Genomic DNA, 17,551 nt, shown 5'->3' on the forward strand with positions numbered 1-17,551 from the left:
CACCCTTGATTTCGTTCTCAAAATTCTGTTGGGCATGGGCACTATCCTTGGCTACCTGTTTCAGTGTCTGTGTTTTCTGTGATGTTCATGTTTCTCTTACCCATGAAACCGTGCCTTTTGCTCTTTTGATAAATTTTTCAGGCTACTAAAACTTGATATCATGGTGAAGAACAAAAGGGACTTTTTATAAACTCGTTAAGACTCTGCTAAGGATCAAACTTACATAAAAGACAATGAGCTAAAACAAGTTGTTTAAGGCAATGTGATTAAAAAGTTGTCTCCTATGTCATGTTTGATGTCCTGTTAAGTGAAAACACTCGAATGATTTTATATAACAACTCTGACGTGTCCTTTCATGGCCAAATGTTTTTTTATAGAACTGTGTGGATGCACATGTAAGCAAGATTAATGCTCATAACGTTTGAGACAAAAATAATTTGCTTTGCGGGTTTGGTTTCAAAAACAGAAGATGTTATAGAAGTACCAAACAAGTTAAGTATTATTTGCGTCCTTACAGTGTATTAGGGCTATTTTATTAGTCTTCGAAAGAATTTCAATAACACTTTGTTCTCAAAAAGTTTTCTTTTGTTGATAAATTAGTTCTTTTGTTAATAACTTCGTTAGGTTATATTCACCTCCTTGATTAAATGTCATGTTAACATCGTTTTTCACTTCAAATTGACATGTTTTGTCATCTAAGTTAAAAGCCACACAAAATAAAACATATGAAGTTATTATTTGTGTTCTTAGAAATACAAGTGTTGTGATGAGTGAAAGGATGAAAAAGATCTTTATTCGTAAATATAATAAATTATTTTATTTCTAGAATAACTTTTTCATTATAATTTTTATCATATATTTTCATTGTATTTTCTCTCACCTAGAATTTGTTGTTTTTAAGTGAAAATAGTAATGTTCAAAATAAATCTTAGATGGGTTTTCCCAGGCCCAAATATGATTAGAATGTATGGCCAAGAGAAGGACTACAAATAGAGAATAATGGGTTCAAAGAGAATGTTGGGAAAACATGTGTTACAAAGAGGCGAGGAAAATAAGGTAAGATTAATCGGAAACAAACATATGGAGAGTGTCACACATGAAAGACAAAGTATTGATCTTAACCATCGATCTACATCTAAAACTTTTGAAATTTGAATTTTTCCTCCCTTCTCTTTTAATATTCAACCAAATTTATGATTATACCATTTTACATTTCATTTCAAACATTTTAGTAGGTTTTAGCATAGGAATTTTGAAGGGCTAATGTTATAAATGTTCATCTTTATCACTTTTAGTGTCATCTTCTCCACCTTTTTTTTATTTCTTATTTTCTATTGCATGTGTGTTCCTGTTCGTAAATTTTGACAATCATTCCTATTTTATTTTCTTTCATTGCCTGATTAAATTCAATTATTATGATCATGTGTTTGCCTCAAACCCTTTCTCTTAATATAATCATTTATTCAAACTTCTCATTTCATATAAATGCACAAAGAGAAGTAATGATGAGATTCATGCAAGTTGATTAATATTATTTGCTACATATTAATGCAATCGTATTTGTCCAATTAATTTTAGGATTCAGTTGTTTGGACAAAAAAAAAATCAGAAAACAAGAACTTCACAAGAACAAGTTTGATTCACAAAACAACAATAAAAGAGAGAGGGTAGAAAAATTACAGAGAGAACTTTATATTGGTTGCTAAATCTCACAGCAACATTCAGTTGCCTTGCCAAATTCACACTATGACAATGTGTATAGATTTTAAACTAACAGTTAATTTTGATAGATTAAAATTACGTTTTAATATGCTAATTTCACATGCAAAATTAATGAATTAAATTATGTTTTAACATACTAAAATAGAGTAGTTAAAAATCTTCTGGAAATACAAGAAATATTAATCAATTAGAATTTTGTTTTAATAGATTAAAACCAATCTCACTAAACTACTTATGGCTCTAAATAATTTAGCAAATTACAATATATGTTTTCATAGTTTATTAAATTACTAACAAAAGGATGAATGTATTAACGATAACAATGCGAACTCACTTGCTTCTTGAAAAAATTATTTCAAGAACCAAAAATTAGAGCTATATTTTTTAAGGACCAAAAGGATCATTTTAATTATTTTATTTATGATGCTTTTAACTCATTAAATGGAAAAACATGCTAACTAGGGGTGAGAAAAAGTGACAGCATAACACTTCATCGATTATCACTACAAAAAGGATTAATTTATCAATGAAAAAAAAAAATTGAACTTAAAAATCACAAAAAATATTTCAAAAGCCAATTAAACTACGCTTGTATCTTCCAAGACAATGATGCTTCAGTAAACATCAAACTCCAACTTACTACCAAGCAAGTCATAGGAGCACTAATAGGTGGTGATTTGAAAAGCTTACACAAAGATACTTAGATTATTAACAAAGAAAGACATTCATATTAGAATACTCATTTCTTAACTATGAACTACAGTTACTGTATTTTAGGAATCCAAGTGAGTTTAAATTTTATATTGAGTAAAAATGAAAAAGTTGAACATGATATAAGGATAAAGACTCGTTTTAAGATATTGGATAGTATTGCAGGTGACATTAATTGTTCCGTAACAGAGACTAAGTGGGCTGGATCACAATCAAATCGTGACGTTTGAGATATTACACTCTTAACTAAAAATAGTTATATTCTGATTAATGAGTATAGTTTTTTATCTAGTGATACACGCTTGATCCTAACAATCCACATCAGAGTCAAAGTTACGAGTTCAATTCTTGATAGACAATCGTTAAAACCGATAATAGTATCTCTCTTATGTATGGGGTATGGGTTGGACTCCTGATTCAACCTTACATCCACAATTAAAACAGAAACTGTTTCTCCTTTTCCTTCGAATATCAAATAATGATCTAAAGGTTTGTGACTAGACATAAGTGAGCATGATCTTTTTGGGTAAAAAAATGGAAACTTTATAATGCAAGAGAATGATTAAAGTTTTAAGATTCCAATAAGATTCACATTTTCCAGTAAATGCCTGGAGTGTAGTTGTAGTAGGCAGGTCCCCATGTCTCTCTCGAGATGAACACATGAGTTGAGAATATCCAAACCAACTGTTCAATTCAACACCTTAACAGCTCTTAGATTCAAGTTTCACTGTTTCTGATTTGATAGAAAGAACTAAAAAACACACCCTATTGGTTCCTTTACATTCATTATTGCTGGTTTTTAATGGCTTCTTTGTTTAAATTTATGGTAACATACAAAACAGGAACCTTAAAAATTATGCTCACTTGCCACTATAGCCGCACATGAAGCAAGAAACCTCCACGACCACACTCGTGTTCAAAGAGGTTGTTGTTTCCCAGAAAAGCACTCGAGAACAAGAAGCATGAATCAGATTGGATTGTCGTTTTGCTTAGTGAGTAAGGAAGAATAAACTTCATCCACATTTAACATTTCAAAATTTCCTCCATCTTAGTTTGGTATATTAGGCGCTATTCTTCGCTTTCTGCAATAACATTCTTTCCAATGAAGTTCTTGGGATGATATATTAGTTTTTAGATAAATGAGACTACCAAAATGTTTAAGTAATTTATAATATCTTTATATATATACTATTATTTTATAATCATATTTTTTTATATGAAGTATTTATTTGTTTTATTAATTGTTAATTTGTATTGAAAAATGGTATAGCACATTTTTTAAGTTTCACTTCGATTCTCGTACTTATCATTGTTTCATATTTATTCTTGTTTAAAATGTTAAGATATTTTTAATTTATTTAGAATTTGATTTTGAAATTTATGCAATTATAATTTATTTGTTAGTTGTTTAATATTAAAAAAGAGAATATCTACTTTCGTTTTGTATTAAAATGAGAATAAGAAACAACAAATAACACTTAATTGTCATGTCTGTTCACAGGAATTATTAATTAAAGCAAGTTTCATAGGTCAAAGTTTGTGAAAACATAATTAGAAATATAAAACTCTACTAAAATTAATTAATCAGACTTTTTTTACAGAAATTAATCACTAATGAAATTAAAAAAAAAATCTTAAAAAATAATTACACAGTTGAAGAACCATGATCATCTATATTTTTTAAACTCTCCACTCTGTGGGGATAAGAACAGCACTAACTATCTAGTGATTTCGTCTTTTCCTTCATTCAAATATGGCCATCATACAAATTATATTCCTTGTACACCTTTTACGAGATTAATGAACAACTCTTACAGACTAGGACATATAAAAAGTTAGGGTAAAATTAATTTTTTAATCACTAATTACATATCAAGTCAATTTTATTTAGGGAAATTAAATTTAATTATTTGAACTTAGACTAAATGTCCCATTAGTTCACCTTTAAGATAGGCATTTATTTTACTTAAATTTTTAATAAAATAATAATTTGATTCTTTCTAGTCTTTAAAAGACATTTGTCTTCGTTATATTTTTAATAAAACTATATCTATTAATTTTATACTTTTAATTAAATATGATTCACATCCTTAATTTATTTAAAAAATAATATATTAGTTGAAGTTTAATTAACCATAGAAAATTTTTAAAACACATTATATATATATATATATATATATATATATAATTGAATGGTTTAATTATAAAAAAATTGTATTCGTTCTTTCTAGAATTCTTTTAAATAACATTCTTATTTACCCTAATTTTAAAATAGACCTTATGTTATTAATAAATAAAACTCATACTCAAATTTTAATTGCAATTAAAATATTTAATATAAATTAATAATTTAATTATACATTTTATAGCTAGTTATTTACTTTTTCATTAACAAAACATTTTCTCAAAATTATAGTTTTATTAGAAAATTTCTAATTAAGGGACAATATTTTTTAAATTATTCAACTTTTCAGAGAAATTATTTTATTTCTATTCAAAACTTTAATTTTTAGTTTTATTAAATGTTAGTCAATCCATGTTTTCAAATGAAATAAGATAAATAAATATTACTTTGCCAAAAATATGAGAAAGGTGAATATTATTTTACTAGAAATATTGAGTAGCTTTCAAATCAAGGTCAAGTGTAGTTGTTATTTTATTAACAAAATTGAATACTTATTTTAAAATTAGGGGAATATGAACAAAATTTAATTACAAGTTTAATTTCATAAATTTTACTAGTGACGAAGAAAATATACTTTCATTATTCAATATTATTATATAATCACTTTATCAATATTAGAGTATTTGTAAAGCGAAGACAGTCTTATCCAAACTTTTCTATTCCACTTGATTTGGTGTAAAATTATACTCGTACACATTATGTAAAAATAATGAGAAAAATATTTTTTATAAAAAATTGTAAAATTCAAATAATTTTAATAATTTTATTGTATATATGTATTTTAATTTAAAGGAAAAGTTAAATTAAAAAATTGTCAATTAAAAAACTGATTAAATTTTTAATACAGTTACTTAAAAAGATAAAATTGATAAAGTAATTATTAAATTTAAAAATAATAATTTTTATTTAAAAGGTAAAAATGAAAAAAAATGTAGAAAATCCAATATAAATATAAATATATATATATATATATATATATATATATATATATATATATATATATATATAGTTGAATATAATAGTATAGATTTATATAATAGTATAAAAAATAAATTATAATTATAAAAATAAATATAAATAATTCTAATAATTTTATTCAAGATAATTTTTATTTATTTTGTAAGTAACTTTTTATTATATATTCTTATTTTATTAGTTTAAAAAAATTGATATAATTAGAAAAGATTAAATGATAAAAGAAACATTTAAATTGAAAAAAAAATGCTTGAGAAGTAAAATTGGTAAATAATTATTGTAATTTAAAAAAGAAAAGTTAGGTAAAAAAAAAAAAAAGAGATGTGGACATGAAAAAGGATGAATCCCATAGGAAAAATTGTTGAGAAAATGAAAAGTTGTTAAATATAATTTAGAAGAGATTTAAAGCATGTTGAATTCTTCATAAAATATTTAAAAAATTCTTAAACCGTGTATCATACTTTAATTTAATAATTCAATTCTAATAAAGTAATATTGTTTATGTATAATAGGAAGAATGAGAATAATGATGAAAGTTTAATTTTCCAATGTTTACACATGAATATAATAGAAAGAAAAATGTTGAAGCTAATATTTTAAGAGAAGTCATTGACCAGGAGTATCTTATTTTGCGGATGTGGGACAATTACAGAGATGCCTTTGGACACGCACAACTACAAGCCAATGAACACGACAAAAGTGGTCATTATGAGACACAAACCTAAAATAATCAACAACATCAATGCCATGTCCAAATCCCTACGGAACTGTCACTTATTCTTTCCATATATCAACTCGAGAAGTGCCATTAAAATTAACTCAAATTTCTCATCCATGTCTCCTTCAACTCTTTCTTGCTTTCTTTGACCTAAAAGACAATTTATTTTGTCACATAGAAATCACCTTCAAATCCCTTTATCCTCTTCTACTTTTGATTCAAATCTTATATATCACTATTCATTTTAATGAAAAATGAAAGTCTCTTGTAAGCAACATTCTTATATATGGATGAATTAAGAATATCATTCAAAGTACTACTAAAGTATATTTACCTATAATTTGGTGAATGATGGTGCTATTTTGAATGATATGGAATATATATTTTCCTTGAAATTGTGGATCAGATTCTCCTATTATTGTGTGATCCCCGTAAATTTTAAGTTGTTATTAATTAGGGTTTTATAAGATAAAAGTATAGTTGGATATATTAAAGAGATGTTATCAAGTCACAAATTTCAAAATATCGTTATTTTGAGTTGTGAACTAATGAAGAAGGGGAAAGTGTTGTAGTGTAATATTAGGCTTATGTAAATAATTTTTATGAATATTTAAAAGCAAAAGTAATTTGTTATAGGCTAGTGTGTAAAAAACATATTAATTTTTCCATAGCATAATTTTTATCATTATACATAAACTAATTTGAATTTGTTTTCTCTTCAAAATACTCAAAATTATTTTATTCAAAAGATTAAATATGTGTATCATGGACAGATAATGATGTATATTTGGAATTCTTAAATTTTGACTGATCTATATGACTAGGAGTAGTCTCCTAACCCAATAAAGCTTAAAAGTGAAATATCTAGTTGAGAAGTTCGTGAAAATTAATTTAAGCCTTAATAAAAAAAAGTAATTTTAGATTAACAAAAGAAAAAAAATTAAACTAAAGAATAAAAAAATAAAACTAATTACTTCAAATAAAGGAATGAATTACTCAATTTCTCTAACATATATAGACATAATAGAGTTATCAATATAGGACCAAGAAAATAGAATAACAAAAAAAAAATAACCAAGGAAATAGAATAACAAAAAAAATTACTAAGATAAGTAAAATAAAACCATACATATTCGATTGTCCTTAAAAAATATTTCAAGTAATATGTAAATATCAATATTAGTAAAGACTTTTGTAAACATATAATATTTTTTATGGAAACTACTTTCACAATTTTATTCTCCCTAAACTCGACAATGGCCTTCACAAAGTGTAGCCTAATATCAATGTTTTTTATTCTCTCATGGTGTATCTAATGATAAGTTAGATGTATGACACATTGATTACAACAAAGAATAGTTACACATTCATGCACAATACTTTGTTCTTTCATCACTTTCAACCACATAGCCTTCTTTACCTTTTTTGTGATCGATTTGATATAGACAAAGTCACCATTGATTGCAAACTAACTTCCCATCAAGTTATAGTTTCAAAGAGTGTAAAAATACACCCAAAAATTGAATGTTTGGTATCAACATTCTCTCCATAGTTTGTATCTACAAACCTTTCTATAGTTTTTTTGTTATAGGTAACCTTTTACACACTAATCCAGATGATATTGTCCGTTCACATATCTCAACACCCATTTCAAAGTCTTCCAATGAGTACATCCATGATCTACCATGAACTTACTAAGTACACAAACAACATGCATTATATTTGATCTACTACATATAATCTCATATATGATATTCCCCTTCTTTATCATATCACTACACCATTTTGTAGTTTAAATAACAACTTAAAAATGTTGCCTAAAGTAAAAAAATTGTAGTCTTAAGTTTAGGCAACGATTTTACCACGGTTTTCCAATCGTGGAGTATACAGTCATGACCATTGCTCAAAGACAACGGTTTTTTTTCCTAAGGCCATAAAAGTTTTGAAAACCATTGCCTTAGAAGAAAATAATAGACCACACTTTTTAGCCAACATGTTATTTCATAGTTTTATGCAACACAATTTAAAATGTTGTGTATTCTTTTAGGGAATGATTATTTAATTATTGCGTTTATGTTTAGAACATAATTATTTAATCTTTCTCTGAACAATTGTCTAATTGAGAATCAACTTGTGACCTTGACTTTGATACCAATTGTTGGATTGAGCGTTTACCATTAAGTCAAAAGTTATAATTAATAGTTAAAGTGTAGCTCTTTCTTCTTAAGATTGTAGCAACCAAAGTGTCATGATTTGATTGAGACTTGGCCAGCTACCCTCCACAACAAGACAATTGATCCATATTTCAAGTCACACAATGATTTCCACAAGAGATACACATTTCTTTCATCTCTAAAAAACCCCTTAAGTTACCACATGTAGATAGTCTTCTACAACAAATTTTTTTTAACGTCCAATTTTTCCTTATCAAATTTTTTTGTTTAACAATTGACATTAATGTCCTTATTGAATAAAGTTTTATCACAAGTGAGAAGATTTCATTATAGTTTATCCCCTCCCTCCACTTGTGTAAAATCTTTCACCACTAGTTCTCCCTTATATATTCACTTCTCCACACCTAGTATTCCTTTCTTCTAGCAAGTTTAGCTCTCCTAACCTATCACCTCTTAGGAAGTTTTGCTTACCTAGCTCCACCAAACATCTTTCACTAATGTGCCCCAACCTCAAATGCCACAATCTTATCTTATCTTGCATTGTATCACTGGCTAAACACATGCGCAATTGTTGTTGAAACATCTAAAATGTGAAGACCAATCTATTTCGCCCATTAGCAACCATAGAAGCTCCCTTGAAATTCTTTATAGTACCTTGTTGAGTATTGATTGTCAAACCCATAAAATCAAGCGTATTAATTGATAAAGGATTCTTTTTAGCTCTATAACATACCTCATATCTTGCAACAATATCTCCCAATTGTCAAACATCTTCAATTTGCTTGACCCTAGGCCTTACACCTTTCAAGATTTATTATTCCTTAGATGAACTACAATTCCTTCTTTCAGTTCTAAGGTCTCATAAAGCTCCTTTATGTGATAAGTGCATTTTGAGTCCATGTTAGTTGCTCTACCATTGTTTTTGATTCAGTAATCCTAAATGAATACCATTGTTGCTTTAAATAAAGTTGACGTACCAAAATTTTTGTCATATCCCAAATCACATTAAAATAGAACAATCATATGCTAAATATTTGGTGATTTAGTTTGCTAATTAAACACGACAGGTTTAGTTAACTAAAAACTTTAAATAAAAAGTTGTAAACACATAATAATTTATTTATGATTATTCTTTATATATATATATATATATGTATATGTGTGTGTGTGTGCGTGTGCGTGTGTGTGTGTGTGTGTGTTTGTGTGTGTGCTTGTGTGTGTGTGTGTATGTGTGTGTGTGTGTGTGCGTGTGTGTGTGTCTGTGTGTCTGTGTCTGTGTCTGTGTCTGTGTGTGTCTGTGTGTGTCTGTGTGTGTGTTTGTCTTTATCTGTGTCTGTGTCTATGTCTGTGTCTGTGTCTGTGTGTGTGTGTCTGTGTGTCTGTGTCTATGTCTGTGTCTGTGTCTGTGTGTGTCTGTGTGTATGTTATAAATGTTGACTTGAATTAGTATCTTGTTCTATACATTTATTAGTTTTATATCGCTTAAAAGTTTATCTTAAGAATAATTTACATATATATTCCTTTCTTAACTAAGACATTTTTTTTAAGAATAAGATTATGAAGAAGTTTTGAGTTTTAAAACGTACATACCTTGGATTTGATGATTGATGTCTTATTGTTACAATATTGGCAAGTTGTATCAAATCATATAAGTATTAAAGTGGATAAGTCCAGATATCGTTTTTCCACAAAGACTCGTGTTGTTTAGAAAAATTATGATTATTTACTAATTAAGGCCAAGAACTTTAAAATAATGAAAAGTATTAATTTTTGTTCTTAAAATAATTCAAAATTATAGAAAGCAAATTAAATTTATGAAATTAAAACATATGATAAAGGTTCCAATGAGTTGGAATTTCATGCATTAAATCAATATGAAAACACTAACAATATATTTCTAATTCCTGACTCTAGCATTCACACCGCTATGTAACAAGCTCTAATGTCTTAGTGACAAGTCTAAACTTTAATAAGAACCCTAATATCATAGGCCTTTCCTTATTAAAAGTTCGTATTAAGCCTTAAGTTCAGATGTTAAGAAATGACCAACGATGTACGTCTAGATGAACAATCAATTAGTTATCTATTCTAATATAGGTTCTAATGTCGTGTCCAATGATTAGATACCCAAAAATATGCAATCAATAATTATCATGCAGTTAAGATCGAGAATAAAACACAAGAGCAGGTCTTTCATGAATCTTGCAGGAGCATGCATTTAATGTTGATCTCCAACTTCTTGAAAATATCCATAAAGTGAACAAACTATCCTTGTCTTTCTTTGAAGAAATTGATGGGTATAGAAGTGTTTTTTTTTCACACCTTTCTCTTTGCTTTTCTCCTCCTATTTTTCTTATTGGCTTCCTTACTCAACTCTCTCCTCACTCTTCTCACTTGTTTTTCTTCTTTCTTACTTTTGTCAATGTTTTCATTGTTTTCCTCATCACTCTCATTTTTCTCACTCTCTATATTTTTTTTAACCTTTCTTTTTTCCACTCTCTCCTCCAATACCTTTCCACTCCAACTTGTGATAGTCTTACAATGCTCATTTGGAATAACCTTAGTGTTGGTTATAAAATTGACATTATCATGTTTTTATTTTATTTATTTTATCTTTTATTGGTATTTTTATTATTCTTTTTAAATAATGAAAATTTTATTAAATAATTTTAGAAAAGATAAATACTTTATCTTTTATTAGTATTTTGGCTATTTACATGATTAAGATTTTATAGCTAATTTTAGAAATGATAATTATTGGTATTTTGAGTAGTATCTTTTATTAGATAATAAGATTTAATTTGATAATTTTTAAAAAGATAAATATTTGGTTTATATGTTGCAAATAGGTGAAAATCTCATAAGATTTGAAGAATATATCAAAGATATGGAAATCACATAATGAAGAATATATCAAAGTTATGGAAATCTCATAAATATGCAATTAATAATTATCATGTAGTTAAGATCGAAAATAGAATACAAGAGTATGAACAAGAATATGTTGAACACGAGTACAATAGCTTGAATATGATGATTGATATGTTATCTCAACAAATATGAGGTCGAAATATTGACATTATTTCTTAAAATAGAAAAGCAGTTCCAAAGACAAACTTTCGCTTTCTTCAAAATTCAATGAGAGAGTTAGTTCTGGTACAACAAATTATCACAAATTACTTAAGAGTCAAGACCATTATTAGGGTCAAAATAAAAAATTTTATTCTTTTGAAAAATAAATGTTGTAATTATTTTCAATTGTATAACATATGATAGTAATTGTAATTGCATCGATCTATACCAATACTACATACTAAGATCAAATGATATTCAAAATCAATATAAATATGAAATTTAATATTTATATTACTAAGTATTTCCTCCTTAATAATATTGGTATATGATGGATCTCAACTTTACTCAATGTAGGAATTAAACTCACACTTGAATTTCCAACAATTCCCCCCAAATGTAAGTCCTTTCATATTAGTACTTTTCCCTCGAACTTACCACAAGTACCCATTAACTTGTACGTTATTCATCAAATGGGACACACTTATCTAACCTCCATTAGGAAGACTTTCGATACAAGGATCATACTGCACTTGTCTGAGAAGGCATTGACACCACTCTCAACCCAAAACCTTAAGACAATAGGTTTATGGGTCTTTACTCTTATATAATGTTCTACTTTCTCATTTCTAGCAAATGTGGGACTTAAACTCACACTTGGATTCCTAACATCACCAACACTAACCGTTGACTTTAATACCACTAATTGGTCTTTCGAGGGAGAATCACTAGGAAGATACAACACTAATGAGACTTAAGCCCACCCCACATGAGGGATTGACACCACTTCTAACCAAAACCTTAAGTCAATAAATTTATGGGTCTTCTACCTTATAAGATGCTAAAATTTTTCATATATACCCAATGAGACTTAAACTCAAATTTAGATTCCTAATAATCTCCCCCTCAAGATGAGTCCCTTCCACATTGGTACACTACCACTCAAGCTGAAGCATTTCTAACCACGAGCACCTTAATGATGACCTCTTATCCAACAATAGGATACATATGCCTGAAACACTTGTCAATACATGAATCCTCACATTTAGGAATCTTCATCCATATTGTACTCTTCTAAGTCACCACCAAGATGAACCATCAATTTTAATATCACAGATGAATTTTTCAAAAGAATTCACTAAAAAGATACAACATCAATGAAACATGAGTCCAACAAAAATAAGAAAATGACACTTCCAACTCAAACTTAATCTTTGAAATATTTATTATTAATATCATAACAACATTAACATATTTTAAATAATATTCCAAAGTATATTTATTACTTAATTCCTTAAAAATAGTATATAAAAATCTATAATTTAAAAATAATATGGTGTTAATGTAATTTTAATTTATTATCAATTAATGAAAACCTAGAATAATAATAATAATTTAATTTCTATTATATGACATTTTTTTCATCCATTATAGTAAGTGATATTTTTTAATTTTTGGAGTGACATAATTCAGCAAACCTTGTTAGGTAAGGTAATGAGACATTTGGTCAAAGTCCCTCTACGTGGAGTTGCAATTATAATTTTTTGATAATTAAGAATTAGCTAGCCATTGTTTTCCTCAAGAAAGGTAACCCTATGTGTTTTTCTTTTTTCACATGCTGCCCAACAAAGCTTTGCCTCATTCAATTTTCTTCCCATTCACTAATTCATTTTAAATCAAATTTAAATATTAATATGCATGTGGACTGAGGGTAGAATCCAAACTTGGCAAAATTATCGAAGGAAATATTAACAATTAAATATGATTATACTAAAAAGTGTCATTTAATTAATTTGTTGATAAAAAGAAGGGAAGACTGTGGAGCTTATCATTGACTTTATGGCTCAAATTGGTTGCACATGGGTCAGTAATGATATTCCTTAAACACCTTATTATTATATCATAAAAGTTTATATTAATTATATGAGTTAGACTTGAACAATTATAATAATCTTATCAACTACTAAAATTTCCCTTTAACACCTTATTCTTACAAAAAAAATCCAAATTAGAAAAAAAAAATCAGAGTGAAATTAACAAAACTGATTAATGGAGTAAGTACTTTTGTAACTGTCAATGAAATTATCATGGCAAAACAACATTTTATTAGTAAAACTGAAATAAGTGAGGAATGACAATAATGAAACATTCAAAAGAAATATAAATGCCATTAGTAAATTAATTCCACTAAATGATCAATTTTCTAACTGACTATTACTGTTTATTTATCTGCGTAATTATGATTGGTAATTGTATACGTTAAAAAAAATATTAAAACATCATAAATGAGCCCTATATTTCCATGCTAAAATAATTTGTAAAATGTAAAAACAATTATAAAACAAATTATAATAGCCCGAGTTTATTTTTTATTTATTTTTTATATATTGCAAGGAAGTTGATAGACTTTATTCACAATTATTTTAGACTAAATTATGGCTTTTCCTTAGGTTATCATTCATGCTTTTTTTCTACAGTGATTTGTAGTAGTTAAATTTTGATATAATACACTATTGGTATATATTCATTTCTATTTATATGCGTGAATAGTAGAATTTCCAATCTTATATCATAATGTTATGTATATATACATATATATGATGTGTGCGTTTATTTGAACAACTTATTAATTTACATTTTAATCGTCTTAGGATTCTTAAATATTTACATTTTAAAATACGTATATGATAACATCTTGTTTGTCCCATTTCGTAAAAAAATGTTTTTAAGAACTAAATATATTGGTGCATTAATCTACAAAATTTCATTTTTAATATTTTAGTAATATATTTAATGTTAGAATATTAGTTATTTAGTTTTTTTTTTTAAAGTAGACATCTGTACTATGTAAAAATATTAATAATGCAATATAAATAGCTTATTAAGTTATTTTTTTCTTTCGTAGAGTACATTTCTTTTGTGACGAAAATAGTTTTTTGTTTTCTACTTTATAAGCATTAACTAATAACATTAACCATAACTTTAATTATATTAATCTTTTTATTGTCTTTAAAGCCCATGGTTATAATTTGTTTGTTTGGTTTAAGTATTTCTTCCACTAAATCTAAACTAGATATAGAAACTTATACCTATTAAATTTATTTATTGTTTACATTTACCTTCTAACTTAAAATATATATTTTTTATATTTTATATTTTGTTAAATTAAAAAAAAATTGCATACATTAGTTGATCATGATACTAATTTTTTTATGAAAAAAATTAGTTGCAATTTCTTTCCTGAATTTTAAATTAAAATAAAAAAGGTAGTAGAAGCAGCATGCTTCCTAATCTTGCAGCCAAATGAAGAATGAATTGGCTGAGCATAGCATACCCACATAATTACTAATGATAAATCTAAGTAATTTATTCTTAAAAGATCTTAGCTTCTAGGCTTATCATCAAAAAGGACATGGAGCTCCTCCCACCTGTAATCATCGTCACAATGTGCAAACTCATCAATTCATATCAACTTTGCCTTCATAAACAATAATCAGAAACACTAATAGATTAAATTTTATGTGGATTCTATATCTTAATAGATTGTGTAGAGCCTCTATTTTTGATAACTTCCACGTTCATGTACTATCCCATAATTTCATTCAAACCCTCACATGCACCAACTTTGGACTATATGGGTTTATTCCTACACAATATTAAATTTTATTTTCTCTATTTCTAAACAAACCCACACTAATTTGATTGGACGAATAATCATGAAATGGGGTATCTAGGAGAACATGCTTATCATTAGACATTTCCATTTCTAATTATGCCACCCACTAATTATATATAACTCTCTTTTCTCACCTAAAAATAACATATTCATTATTATTTCATCCTTCTTTTTCTTCCCATCATTTGAAACTCATTTCTGTAAACATAGTTTTTCTTATCAAAATCAAATGACAATCATTATTTAAAAAAGAAAATAGAATTCAATAATATTTTCATTAAAAGTTACCAATGTTTAATTTAACCTGCATTTTACATAAATAAAATGAACTTTTTGTGAATGTTTGAAGCCCCTTAAGAGTCAATGAAGGATTCTGTCACCCATTGTGCCCTTTCTGAGCGATACATTAGATTACTCAATTATGAGACCACTGTATGGCAGATTGTGAAAGCTATTACTTATGAATGTGTGGATAAAGCGATGAAGCTTCAAGAAGCTTCAAAAGTTTTAGTTAATATTTTCATAATTTTTTTTTTAATCAGATTAATTATTATTATACTACAACATATATATATATAAACTCGGTTAGGAATTTATAAATTAAAAGTCTCGTATGGATCATCTTCCATAAAGAAAAAAAAAAAGCACGTGCTAACACTGCTGGTTCACAGAAGGAAGGGCAAGATGGGAAAACAGAAGAAAGCGAGGGCAGAAACGAGAATTCGCTCACCCCGAGTGTGTCTTATTTAAACCAGAGACTCGACCACAACAAAACAAACCCACCGTTACCAAAAAGAGAGAAAAAACGAAACACTGAAACGCTTCGTTTCATTCGTTCAGTTTCTTTCACCAACCTTCCACGATGAACCCGCGAACGACGTCGTCATCGTCAAAGACGAAGAGGAAGCAAACGGCACCGGAGCCGCACCAGACGGCATGGGGCGGGAGGTACCTCGGCGTGCGGCGGAGGCCGTGGGGACGGTACGCGGCGGAGATTCGCGACCCTTCCACCAAGGAGCGGCACTGGCTGGGCACCTTCGACACCGCCGACGAGGCCGCACTCGCCTACGACCGAGCCGCACGTGCCATGCGCGGCTCACGTGCGCGCACCAACTTCGTCTACGCCGACACCACTCCCGGCTCATCCCTCACCCCCATCATCTCCCCCGACCAACAACCCCTCCCTCAACCCGACCCGGTTCTGACCCTGGACCCGTTTTCCCTCCTGGGGTTCCCCTCCGGTTCCTCCTCCTACGATGAAAATGCCTCCGCCAACGTGGCAGCAGCTTCCCACTTCAGCCAACCACCGTTTTTCCCAAACAATAATAACATTAATTATTACAATAATAACAATGATAATGATAACAGTGGGAGCACGGTGGAGCTTCCTCCATTGCCACCGGATATTACAAGTTCCATGGGTTACGAGATGGAACAACAGAGTGATGGATTTTATTGGGACGCTAGTTCAATGTTCGGTGCAATGTCAACAGTGTCAGAGAATGTTTGTGCAGAGTCTCAAGTTTTTGAGTTGGGGAGCTCCTCCTACTTCTTCTGAGACTTTATTCTAGGAAACAATAATGATGCATGGTGTGTACTAGAAGAGTTAGTTTCGTGGGGTTTATGTCTGTATCCGTGTGCGTGTGTGCGCGTGTTGTTTTGTTGTTTTCTCATTTGGGTCGTGCAATGAGACTTTTGCGATCGTTAATGGGGGAAATAGTGTTATTTAAGACCTGGGTTTGTCTTCCATAGTGCGTAATGTAAAGTGTTACGTTGGGTGAGTTTGCACCTGAGACCAAATGATGAATATAACCATCATTTTACGTTATTTTTGTTTTTTTCGGGTGTTTTTCCACAACCACGGACCAACAAAACTTACGTGCTGTATTTTAGTTACATGTTTTTTCGTTTCAAATTCAAATTTTAACTATACGTAATATACTAATTGAATTTTTTATTTCATTATATTAATCATTTAACCTATATATCCTTTATATCTCTCTCTTCAAGTGTATATACATCAAGAAAGAAATTTTCTTTGTCTTAATGTTTACATAATGGAATTTTTTTATTTCATTATATTGTTTAACCTATCCTTTATCTCTCTTCAACACAAGAAGTATGTCTATTTATTTTTTTTCCTTTTCTTAATGTTTAAATGCTTAAAAAGGTTTTTCTTTTCCCCTTCAATGTGAATGTGAGACTCCAAACCACAAATCCTATGTCATAATTATATTATTGCCACCTTTCATGAAAGAAATAATCTTTTTCTTCTAACCTTTCATATAACATAAGAAAAATGTCTGTCTATTGCTGAA

General features: G+C 28.6%; 1 protein-coding gene across 1 annotated transcript; it reads left to right on the forward strand.

Annotated features, from left to right (window-relative positions):
• Nucleotides 1–15,856: 15,856 nt before the first annotated feature.
• On the forward strand, nt 15,857–17,071 carry LOC114195203 (uncharacterized). Its single transcript, XM_028085599.2, has one exon. It carries the CDS (start codon nt 16,096–16,098, stop codon nt 16,789–16,791), a length of 696 nt encoding a protein of 231 aa, XP_027941400.2. The 5' UTR covers nt 15,857–16,095; the 3' UTR covers nt 16,792–17,071.
• The last annotated feature ends 480 nt before the right edge of the window (nt 17,072–17,551 follow it).

This window comes from Vigna unguiculata, chromosome 1 (genome assembly GCF_037176805.1).
Source record: "Vigna unguiculata cultivar grain cowpea cultivar isolate G323 ecotype 2 chromosome 1, ASM3717680v1, whole genome shotgun sequence".
In the NCBI taxonomy this organism is placed as follows: Eukaryota; Viridiplantae; Streptophyta; class Magnoliopsida; order Fabales; family Fabaceae; genus Vigna; species Vigna unguiculata.